At 44.0% G+C, this 12566-nt stretch overlaps 1 protein-coding gene across 1 annotated transcript in view; it reads left to right on the forward strand.

Moving 5' to 3' along the window:
* The window catches only part of otud7a (OTU deubiquitinase 7A), a 57154-nt gene that overhangs the window by 20930 nt on the left and 23658 nt on the right, over positions 1–12566 (forward strand). The window contains exons 3-8 of the mRNA XM_072435243.1: positions 269–467; positions 2116–2304; positions 4496–4714; positions 7433–7534; positions 9474–9601; positions 11824–11936. Coding sequence (XP_072291344.1) covers positions 338–467; positions 2116–2304; positions 4496–4714; positions 7433–7534; positions 9474–9601; positions 11824–11936 — 881 coding nt within the window. The 5' untranslated portion in view covers positions 269–337. The remainder of the gene's footprint in view (positions 1–268; positions 468–2115; positions 2305–4495; positions 4715–7432; positions 7535–9473; positions 9602–11823; positions 11937–12566) is intronic.

Below are 12566 nucleotides of genomic sequence, written 5' to 3' on the forward strand. Positions count from 1 at the left end.
CAGAGCCTGATGCACAGAGCGGGATGCACAGAGCCTGATGCACAGAGCGGGATGCACAGAGCCTGATGCACAGAGGGGGATGCACAGAGCCTGATGCACAGAGCCTGATGCACAGAGCCTGATGCACAGAGCGGGATGCACAGAGCCTGATGCACAGAGCGGGATGCACAGAGCCTGATGCACAGAGTCCTGAACAGAAACCTATAGCCCTGTTTACCTCTTACACTATCGCTGTACTCCACTAAGACATTTCCTTGTTTGCTTTCAGATGAGAACGTGAACGCTGGCATCCACCAAGGCCTCCGCTGCGCCCTGGCCAGCGCTCACACATGGTCACATGACACATGGTCACATGACTCATGGTCACATGACTCATGACCACATGACCCTGGACATGGACGCGGTCCTGTCAGACTTCGTCCGGTCCACAGGGGCAGAGCCAGGTCTGGCCAGAGACCTGCTGGAGGGTAAGAACACACACTGTGGGGACATTATGTGCAGGAGACTCGAAGGTGTTTCTGATTATATATGTTTATTAAAGTATCTGGTGAGGAGGTAGTATTGGTACATGTCGTTATGTAGTGATGGTGATACATGTAAAGTCTCTATAAGTGATAACATGTTATTACATCAAACTTTTCATTTGCTGAAAGACACAAGGTAATTAACAGAAGTGGGTTAATATAAGTGCTTTTCTGTGCTTCTAAACACTGGAATTTCCCTTTTGTGGGACAAACATCTTAACTTATCTATGTGAATATGTAAATGATACTGTAACATTTTCCTTGGCCTGAACGCAAAATTAAAATTGAATCAACCACCCCTCACCTCAACTTTAACTAACCTGAACATACTGTATATCCTGACCGTAACCTTAATTAACCCAACTTATAATCTTCAAATTATGTCTTTAATTTAACATTGAAGGATTTACGTGAAGGGACCTGATTTCTGGTCCCCACGACGCAAAGGGAAGTGCATGAAGTGAACGTGTGTGCGGATTTCAGTCCTCAGAATGTGATGAAAACCCGTCCCACACACAGCGTCTCATGTTCACTAGAGTGCGTCTGTGTGGATACTTGCCCCATTATCAAACTGTGTGGAAGGAAGCGCTGCTCTTCTGTCAAGTGTCCTATAGGCTCATCCTATAGGCGCTTTCACTGTCCATTTACCGGACTCTCCTCTTTCACAGACACACAGCAAATGTTTGAAATGTCTGCGGTGTTTGCATTTATAACGAACAGCATCAACTATTGAGCACTATTGAGTTTTCATTGTCTTTTCCAGACAACTGCAAGTAGTTTGTTACACAGTAATCATTGGCCGTGTTTGCAGGATCACTCAAAATATGATTATTATCGGATTTATTGAGTTAAAAGATAGTAAAATGTTAAAATGTAATAAAACGTATACGGTTCCTTTCGGCTCATGATCCCTCTGATTACTCCCATCAGGTTTTGAAGTTTGCATGTCATTCAAATCATCTTAAAGGTCCAGAAATCAGTTAATAGTTAGAATTTTGCATGCGTGTGAACATAGCTGCTAATTCATGATCTGGTAAATGAGATTATGATGTTATTGCTTCACCATAAACGCCTGTACTACCAGATACAAACTAAATGTAGGTCTAGAGTAAGATTACATTGTTGCTACTGTAGTTCTAAACAAAAAGTATGACAAAAGTGTGGATGAAACTGATCCATTTTGGCAATTCTGACAAACACTGCAATTACGATTAGATGTGTGATTTATTTAATACTTTTAATAGTTCAACATGCACATTTTAAACATGTTTCCGGAGCATTTGAGAGAAGACTGAAGCATGATCTGCTAAACTAACATCAGAAGAATCACAGAACATGTTTGCCAAGGTCTAAACAAAAGGGTTTGCCGTTTTTATACACAATAAAACAGGATATTTTAAAATGTGCTGATTAATTCAAATAGCATTTTCCATCCATATAAAATACACTATTCCCGGTCAAAACCAGTGCTGCAGACGAGCCTGAAACCACAGCGATTACATTCAACAATTAGATAATCACTGTCCAACGGAAGCAATTACTAATGTTCCTTTTCAGCCGCGTGAGTGATACAGTCGTTTTTTTTGTGCAGGGAAAAACTGGGACCTCAGCGCCGCCTTGAGCGACTACGAGGAGCTCAGGCAGGTCCACACCGCCAACCTGCCGGCGGCCTTCAATGAGGGGCGCCACTACAAGCCCCCCCAGGAGAGCCGGGACACGCCCACTCACAACAGCAAGAGCGAGCGGAGCGGCACTCACAAGCAGGAGGACAGTGCACAAGGTAAAAGACCAGTCAGGGCTATTATCGCTCACTAACGCTTTAAAATAAGGTTCTTTTTCAGGTCAGCTGTTTATAAGGCGGTAATAAGCACGAGGTGTTTGATTACAAGCACTTGGACAGTTACGAGCGTTTGTAGACGGCTAATAACACCATATAAGGTGTTAAAGGTGCTGTATCTGAATTTTACAAAAAAAAACTAGTTCTTTTTAAACACGTTGCATAAGTTGCTTCCTAAATGCACTCGTAGCATCCTAAATATTCACTCCACAATGAGTTTATAAGCATTTGTCACAATTCCCAGAGGCCAGAGCGGCGTTTTTTCATCATGGTATAGCTAACGTGCTAAAATGCTAAAAACTGACTTTAATTTGGACTGTGTGTGACGTCTTTATTTTCTTATTCTTATGTTTACTTATGTTGTTCTCTTTGGTCTTGTCCTGTTTGTTTATGCTGTTTAAAAAAATTTGCTTATTAAGCTCTATATATATAAAAAATAAATGCTAACAGGGCACTTCCTGCTTTGTGGAGAATAAAACGCTCTAAAATGAGACGCAGACAACACTCTCATATCTATTTTCCACCAGAACAGCTGCTTTTACCGTACATCTGTTCTGAGGCTGAACGGATTTGACTTTATTACGTGGAAAAAAATCAGGTACAGCTCCTTTTAATAAGCCACTAACCAAAACACAACAGCAAAATCGAGCCTAAACATGGATTGGACTAGAACAGGCCCTAAACTGGGCTCAAACCAAGACCAAACAGTATTAATAAGCTGATTATTGAACTGTTTTCAATAACCAAGTGATACGTGCTTCTGAATATGTGACTAGTGCTTATTAATGCATTGTAAACAGTTTATTATTGTCTCTGCTGTGGCAGTGCTGTTGTTGTGGGCGCACACAGTGGACTTTCCTCTCATGCCAGCTCTGGGGGTGGTGTAAAATATGTTCTGTTTAACAAAATTATATCCCAAATTGTTGCATTATTTTTAGAACATTCACACACATGCTAAATTATTAAGTGTTCCTCTTAGATCTGGGGTTGGTTGTGGTTGGTTCAGACTTTAAAAGCTCTGGTTCCCATCGTTAGAGTTCATCTTTGAGAGGACGGTGAGCTTTATGCCAGTCTTTGTTTCATGCGGACATGTTTAAAGATAAAGAAATTAAACAAGGTAAAAACGTCTGCTTTTGACTGCAGTTAATAAACGATGAACAAAGACTGAATTCATTATGAACAAGTTGTTTTTTAAGAATGATTCAGGCTTATTAACCACGTAATTAAGAGGTTAAGAGTTGTATTATTAATAGTCGACGAGTCAGCGATTATTTTTCATTTGGCAAACAATGATTTCTATTGAACATCGTGGTTTATTTGACTAATTTTCAACCGAATAAAGGTTGAAATATGGTGACTGACGGCTTCTAAAGAGAGAATATTTACGAGTAAAGTGTAATATTGATTAAAAACCTGAAATGGTTCTTTTTTTTTTTTTGACATTTTGATTTCATAGTGCCTGTGAAATATCAAAACTGGGACTAAACCCAAAAATAAACCTGCACACGTCTAAACAAGGACTAGAACAGACCACATCAGAACTAAAATGACTGAATTTAGGACCAGAAGTTGAAAATTAGCTCTGGCTATAAACTTTGTGTGCATCTCATCGGCTGCAAGCTTTGTTTGTAACTATGTATGATTGCATTGTCCCTGTCAAATAAATAAATAAATAAAAATAAAATAAAATAATGACAAGATTGAACTCAAGCTCAGCGTTTGTATTGTCAAGATAACGACTTCAATGATCAAACTACTGCTGTTATTATTGTTTTTAGAGTCAACTAGTTACAATTAAATAATCCTCAGGTAAGAGTCAGAGTCAGGCTATGAATTAATTTGTTTCTACAAATGAATCATTCTTAATAAGCAATTTGTTCATTATGAATTAAGTCTTTGTTCACGTTTGATTTGATTGATTTATTTATTGTGAGCTTTTCTGGCCTGAAGGCTTTATATGCTTTATTGGACAGGACAGCTAAAGTGCAAACCGAGGAGAGACACGGTAGAGACATTCATCAAACCCTGCATGTGCCACACTCCACACCCCTACGCCACAGAACTGTCCACGCTTTCTTAAGGCCTGTTAAAGGTGCCGTCTTTATAACGCGTGGCTCATGTTTACGTCCTCCAGAGAAGCGCCTGTCCCGGGGCATCTCCCACGCCAGCTCGGCCATCGTGTCCCTGGCGCGCCTGCAGGTGGCGTCAGACTGCACCGGGGAGCAGTTCCCTCTGGAGATGCCCATCTACACCTTTCAGCTGCCCGACCTCAGCGTGTACAGCGAGGACTTCCGCAGCTTCATCGAGCGGGACCTGATCGAGCAGTCCACCATGATGGCTCTGGAGCAAGCAGGCGAGTGCGGTCCTGCCATGGGTCCTGCCCCCCACACTGTCCTCTGACGTCCACGTGACCAGATATGATCATATTATATCATTATATCGTTATATTGTTAGAGTTATCCAGTTATCCTGCTCTGTCCCGCTCTCTCCTGCTCTCTCCTGGTCTGTCCCGCTCTGTCCTGCTCTGTCCCGCTCTCTCCTGCTCTGTCCCGCTCTGTCCTGCTCTCTCCTCTTCTGTCCCGCTCTGTCCCGCTCTCTCCCGAATCAATATCCAAATTATTCTCGCGATTAGATTTCTGTCCTGCTCTGTCTCGCTCTGTCCTGCTCTCTCCTGCTCTGTCCTGCTCTGTCCCGCTCTCTCCCGCTCTGTCCCGCTCTCTCCTGCTCTGTCCCGCTCTCTCCTGCTCTGTCCCGCTCTCTCCTGCTCTGTCCCGCTCTGTCCCGCTCTCTCCTGCTCTGTCCCGCTCTGTCCCGCTCTCCCCTGCTCTGTCCCGCTCTGTCCCACTCTGTCCTGCTCTCTCCTGGTCTGTCCCGCTCTCTCCTGCTCTGTCCCGCTCTGTCCTGCTCTCTCCTGGTCTGTCCTGCTCTCTCCTCTTCTGTCCTGCTCTCTCCTGCTCTGTCCCGCTCTGTCCCGCTCTCTCCTGCTCTGTCCCGCTCTCTCCTGCTCTGTCCCGCTCTGTCCCGCTCTCTCCTGCTCTGTCCCGCTCTGTCCCGCTCTCCCCTGCTCTGTCCCGCTCTGTCCCACTCTGTCCTGCTCTCTCCTGGTCTGTCCCGCTCTCTCCTGCTCTGTCCCGCTCTGTCCTGCTCTCTCCTGGTCTGTCCTGCTCTCTCCTCTTCTGTCCTGCTCTCTCCTGGTCTGTCCTGCTCTCTCCTCTTCTGTCCCGCTCTGTCCCGCTCTCTCCCGAATCAATATCCAAATTATTCTCGCGATTAGATTTCTGTCCTGCTCTGTCTCGCTCTGTCCTGCTCTCTCCTGCTCTGTCCTGCTCTGTCCCGCTCTCTCCCGCTCTGTCCCGCTCTCTCCTGCTCTGTCCCGCTCTCTCCTGCTCTGTCCCGCTCTCTCCTGCTCTGTCCCGCTCTGTCCCGCTCTCTCCTGCTCTGTCCCGCTCTGTCCCGCTCTCCCCTGCTCTGTCCCGCTCTGTCCCACTCTGTCCTGCTCTCTCCTGGTCTGTCCCGCTCTCTCCTGCTCTGTCCCGCTCTGTCCTGCTCTCTCCTGGTCTGTCCTGCTCTCTCCTCTTCTGTCCTGCTCTCTCCTGCTCTGTCCCGCTCTGTCCCGCTCTCTCCTGCTCTGTCCCGCTCTCTCCTGCTCTGTCCCGCTCTGTCCCGCTCTCTCCTGCTCTGTCCCGCTCTGTCCCGCTCTCCCCTGCTCTGTCCCGCTCTGTCCCACTCTGTCCTGCTCTCTCCTGGTCTGTCCCGCTCTCTCCTGCTCTGTCCCGCTCTGTCCTGCTCTCTCCTGGTCTGTCCTGCTCTCTCCTCTTCTGTCCTGCTCTCTCCTGCTCTGTCCCGCTCTCTCCCGAATCAATATCCAAATTATTCTCGCGATTAGATTTCTGTCCTGCTCTGTCTCGCTCTGTCCTGCTCTCTCCTGCTCTGTCCCGCTCTGTCCCGCTCTCTCCTGCTCTGTCCCGCTCTCTCCTGCTCTGTCCCGCTCTCTCCTGCTCTGTCCCGCTCTCTCCTGCTCTGTCCCGCTCTCTCCTGCTCTGTCCCGCTCTGTCCCGCTCTCTCCTGCTCTGTCCCGCTCTCTCCTGCTCTGTCCCGCTCTCTCCTGCTCTGTCCCGCTCTCTCCTGCTCTGTCCCGCTCTCTCCTGCTCTGTCCCGCTCTGTCCCGCTCTCTCCCGCTCTGTCCTGCTCTGTCCCGCTCTCTCCTGCTCTCTCCTGCTCTCTCCTGCTCTGTCCCGCTCTATCCTGCTCTGTCCCGCTCTCTCCTGCTCTGTCCCGCTCTATCCTGCTCTGTCCCGCTCTCTCCTGCTCTGTCCCGCTCTCTCCTGCTCTCTCCTGCTCTGTCCCGCTCTGTCCCGCTCTCTCCTGCTCTGTTCCGCTCTCTCCTGCTCTGTCCCGCTCTCTCCTGCTCTGTCCCGCTCTCTCCTGCTCTGTCCCGCTCTGTCCCGCTCTCTCCTGCTCTGTCCCGCTCTGTTCCGCTCTCCCCTGCTCTGTTCCGCTCTCTCCTGCTCTGTCCCGCTCTCTCCTGCTCTCTCCTGCTCTGTCCCGCTCTGTCCCGCTCTCTCCTGCTCTGTTCCGCTCTCTCCTGCTCTGTCCCGCTCTCTCCTGCTCTGTCCCGCTCTCTCCTGCTCTGTCCCGCTCTGTCCCGCTCTCTCCTGCTCTGTCCCGCTCTGTTCCGCTCTCCCCTGCTCTGTTCCGCTCTCTCCTGCTCTGTCCCGCTCTCTCCTGCTCTGTCCCGCTCTGTCCCGCTCTCTCCTGCTCTGTCCCGCTCTGTCCCGCTCTCCCCTGCTCTGTCCCACTCTGTCCCGCTCTCTCCTGCTCTGTCCCGCTCTCCCCTGCTCTGTCCTGCTCTGTCCCGCTCTGTCCTGCTCTGTCCCGCTCTCCCCTGCTCTGTCCTTCTCTGTCATGCTCTGTCCCGCTCTGTCCACCGCTCTGTCCCACTTTGCCCCAAATCAATATCCAAATGTTTCTCGCGATTAGACTTCCGTAGATTTCCCGTCCGTTGCACGCTATGAAGTCTGAGTTGTAGGGAACACGTTACTCACTCTCTGTTCCGTTTCGTCGTGAACAGGTCGTCTGAACTGGTGGTCGACGATGTGCCTGAGCTGTAAGAAGCTGCTTCCACTCGCCACAACAGGAGATGGAAACTGCCTCTTGCACGCTGCCTCTCTGGGTGAGCCACACATCCGTCACATCCTTAACACGCTCGCTTCATTGCACTTATACTTAGCGTCATCACTGTATCAACTGTTGTGATGTTGAAATAAATCCACAAAAATGACCTTTTTATTTTTGTATTACTCTATTTTTTTCTCAGATTTGATCTCAAAGCTGGGTGTGGACTCCTCTACAAAATAAACATGTGTGCAATAGGTTTCCTGTAGAGTGGGCCGTGATCCGGATGCAAAACTACTTCATTAAATGTATTGCATAACGCGCCACTGTTTACACTTTTCACACTGTTTATCGAGCGTTTACTCTTTTTCACTCCGGTCCTTGATTATTCCTGACTATCATTTTAAGGAAAGACAGAAATGGACACATACATTCAGAATGATTTATCTGTAAAATGAATAAAAGGCCTGACTTTGTGTAAGCTCTGGTTACATCGACCACATAAAACCTGTGCAAACTCTTACTTATTACTTACTTATTACTTACTTAACTATTTATTACAGGAAATAAAATCTACCTATTGGGTGATTTTAACATGCATATAATTTAGAACACGCCCTTTAGAAGAGCCCTGCTTCCTGGTGGTTGAGTGGTTTAAGCAGCTGCACATATGCATACAACTGTAGAAATACTTCTCTCATGGTGCACTGGGAAAGAGACATTTTTAAATAAGAGTTGAATAAAGTAAGTAGTATTTCTCTTGTTTTCAGTGTATATCGACTGCCTTAAAGTAAAATTGTTCATGTAAAAAGTATAAAATATCTTGTTTTACTCAAAATTAGAAAGAGAAATGCTACTACACTTAAGAACACTACTACAAGTAAGAACAAAACTTACTTGTTCTATTGGTAAATTGTGTTTTAATAAAGTCTAAATGTACTTAAATCAAGATAAATACTACTTAATTCAATCACTTTTTAACTTAATATTGTTTCTAAGATGGTACATTTTTTCCAGTGCCTCTGAAAAATACTCTGAAAACTAAACATTTAAAGCCTGAACAGAACATTAAGTCGGCCATTGGTGAGAAATAAAGTAAATTTTGGCCTTGTTGTTTTAAGTTTTGTCGTCTTGTTATTCTCCGTTTATCGTTTTAACCCACGTCATGCAGTTAAATCGCTTTTCACTCTTCCAGCCTGGACACAACCTCTGCACAAACTGTTGAGTTCAGAGTAGAAGTGGGAGATAAAACCAGTCGTGGCTACGTTGGCGTTTCGGAGATCTGCAAGATTAGAATATTGAGTAAATCGTCTATAATTAAAACTAATGAAAATGACCTCAAAAAGAGACAAAAACATCATGTAAAGTGATATTTCTCAACCAAGACATTCACAAGCACATCTAACACATTCCTGGTCCATTCTTAAAATATCCCCTGAATATTGTTCGCAAACACATGGATATTTGTTTAAAAAAAAAAAAAGAGAAAGAAATGCCCACGTTTTATGTATTTTTCTTTTATGCAATGTTTTTTACTGAATGTAATATGTTTTTGAGACATGGACCCCAGAAAGAATTGTCAATGCAACTGCTAATGAAGATACAAACAAACAAACAAACAAACATGACGTTATGAAGACCGCCTCTTGTCACATTGTGTAACTCTTGAAAGAAATAAGTGAAATCCAGAGCAAAGTAGCGACAGTATTTTCAGTATTGGCTTGTTGTCCCGCCATCTTTACCACATGTGTCATCGTTCCTCTGCTGCAAAAACACACGAGGGCGGACCACGAGGAGTGGCTGAGGTGTCCGCTGCGGGGGGATTATAAATTCATGGTTGCTGCCTCTCCTTCAGGACCGCCAGGGCCTTCACCGGGGCCGTCCGCCTCTGAAGCTTTCATAATCTGATCCGACAGTCGACCGGGGCTCCTTAATGAGGGCCTCGTGCTCCTGCGGCGTCCGGGCGGGGTTCTGACGCTGTGTCTTTGGCTCCGCAGGGATGTGGGGCTTCCACGACAGGGACCTGATGCTGAGGAAGTCGCTGTACACCATGATGAAGAGCGGAGCCGAGAGGGACGCCCTGAAGAGGAGGTGGAGGTGGCAGCAGACGCAGCAGAACAAAGAGGTCCGCCACACGTCACGACTATGAACCAAACACACTATAACAGGCTGGTTTATCTGTTATCATGATTATTCAGGTCAAAATATGGAAGAATTAGGGCTGAAAGGCTAATCGCAAGTCTCACTCTGGAACATTTTTTTTAAATGTCCCTCTAAAATAAGATAATAGGTAAAAAAATCTCTTGTTTTTAGTATATTTTGATTGCCGTAAAGCAAGAAATGAGACAAAAATGCTACTACACTTAAAATAATAACAAAATGTACTTGTTCTATTGGCAAATCTTGTTTTAAGAAAGTCAAAATATACTAAAATCAAGATAAATACGACTTAATTCAATCCCTTTTTGATAACTTATGTCTCATTTAAGATTGTACATTTTTGCAGTGTAGTTTTGATTTGTACAAACGTGTTCTGAAAAACATGTAACTATTAGTTTATCAGTTCTTAGGCAATATTTAATTTATTTCTGTCAGTTCTCCTGGACGTGTTTACATTTAATTTTAACTTTTGAACAGAATCCTACAATTAAAACATCCAACCGCAATCACAACACTTCAGAAAAATCACAATTAGATATTTTTCCCAAATTGTGCAGCCTTATTAAGAACTAAAAAATAATCATCATTAGAATTTTAGCAGCAAAAATAAGTTCAATTCAATATATGCTCCCAAAAAAGTCAACCTAAATGTAAGTGCTTTTCGTTTGTTCTTGCACATTAAATTAAAAGTTACATTTCATAGAGATTGTCATTGTTCTGATCTTTTAGACAGTAAAATAACAATCTTAAATTAGATGATGTGCAAATAAGTGCTATATTACATACTTTGCCATCTTAAAATAAGATTTGCCAAAGGAACAAGCTGGTCCTTTCTTATTTCAAGTGCAGTCGCTTTTTCTTTTTTTTTTTTAAGTGAGAAAATGCTGTATTTTCTTATTTTAAATAAAGCACGACATGTTATGCTTGTTCCAAAATATCCCCAAATCAAGATAAACACTGCTTAATCCACGCACTAATTCACTTATTATCTTCATTAAGCTCTTTTTTCAGTGTGGATGAAAGAAAATAACAGCTTTCACTGCTGTTTGCTCCCGGTGTCAATAACAGTATAATAATCATCATTAAATCCTTTTGTATCTTTTCACATTTGGCTAATTTGATATCATGATGTCTCTAATGGCAGCAAAAGAAATGTCCCTATGTTCTCTGTGTTAAGATAAGATAAGATAAGATAATCCTTTAATGTCTACACATGGGGAAATTTCGGTGTTACAATGCAGTAGATACAGGAGGAAAGGACAGATCACTTATAGGAAGTTTCAAAAAACATAATTCTTAATAGAAGAACTCTTATAAACAAAACAAAAAACTCTTATTAACAAAACTCCTCTCATATCTTAAAGGTGCAATGGACGATTTTTTTCAGCAAATTTTTTATCATATTTCCTCGTGGCAGGACAAATCATTTGTCCTGCCACGTATCAATCATAAAACGCACCTACCGCTCACCTGCAGCCGCGTGCGGTTCGTCCCCACGTTTCCGCGTGTCTAAGCCCATGGATCTATCATAATATAATTCCCTCAGTGTACGGGGCAAAATGAAGACAGAGAAAGACAGTTCGAGCTGACGCAGAAGTGGACAGAAATCTACGGGAGACGAGCGATGCGATGCGCTCCGTTGCGCTAATAAACAAACGCACATGTGTGTTGTATCAGTCTGCACGGGGGAGCGCACTTCCGCCTGCGTTCTCAAATCGCCGAAAAATCGTCCATTGCGCCTTTAATAGGGAATGGATGGGGGGATAAAAGAGATAAATAAAAAGATAAAGTTAAAAATAAGATAATAATAAAATAATAATAATAATAATAGAATAAAATAAAGTAAAATAAAAATAGCTAGCACAAGACTAGGTAACACTATAGACAGTGGAAATTGTACCTTTAAATGTTCATATTTTGACCAAAGATAAACGATTGATGATTTGCTCAGCTCTTGTGTGTTACATTATAAACAAGAACAGACGAACGCAAAGCCATTTTCTGAAAATCTCACAGTAAATTATATTGAATCCTTCCTGCCTTGAATTACTCTTTAACTTACAAGATCAATCGATTAACTCGATAGGATTTGTGCACGCTGAATGAGACGTTTTAGCTGTGTTCACGTCGGTCTTCATCACCTGCTCGGACACGTTGATGTTCCAGCGTGTGTTTTTGTGTGGGCAGTCGGGGCTGGTGTACACTGAAGAGGAGTGGGAGCGAGAGTGGAACGAGTTACTGAAGCTGGCCTCCAGTGAGCCACGCACTCACCTCAGCAAGAACGGCAACACCAGCGGCGGGTGAGACTGCATGACGAACATGGCGCCGAACACGTAGGACTGTCACAGTATCTGTCCAGAAATGAAGGACGGGACGGTGTTTTTTAAAGGTCAATTACTGTGTGTACTTACTTTTGCTGTTAAAGGACCCACACACGGTTGAATGAATAACTCGTTTGACTAGATATAGCCACAAGAAGAATAAAAACACACATATAAGTCGCACTGGAGTATAAGTCGCACCAGGGAAAAATGCAGAATAGAGAAAAAAACATATATAAGTCACACTGGAGTATAAGTCGCTCAAGCCAAAAAATGCAGAATAGAGAAAAAACATATATAAGTCGCATTGGAGTATAAGTCGCACCAGCCAATAAATGCAGAATAGAGAAAAAAACATATATAAGTCGCACTGGAGTATAAGTCGCACCAGCCAAATTATGCAGAATAGAGAAAAAAATACATATAAGTTGCACTGGAGTATAAGTCGCTCAAGCCAAAAAATGAAGAATAGAGAAAGAAACACATATAAGTCGCACTGGAGTATAAGTACCATTTTTTGGGGAAATGTATTTGATCAAATCCAAGACCATCATCTTGAAATGCAATTTAAAATAATAACAGATTAGAGAACATGGTGAATAGGTGTAT

The sequence above is a fragment of the Eucyclogobius newberryi genome, unplaced genomic scaffold (assembly GCF_026437365.1).
Source record: "Eucyclogobius newberryi isolate DKJ021-1_F unplaced genomic scaffold, fEucNew1.0.hap1 SCAF_7, whole genome shotgun sequence".
Lineage (NCBI taxonomy): Eukaryota > Metazoa > Chordata > Actinopteri > Gobiiformes > Gobiidae > Eucyclogobius > Eucyclogobius newberryi.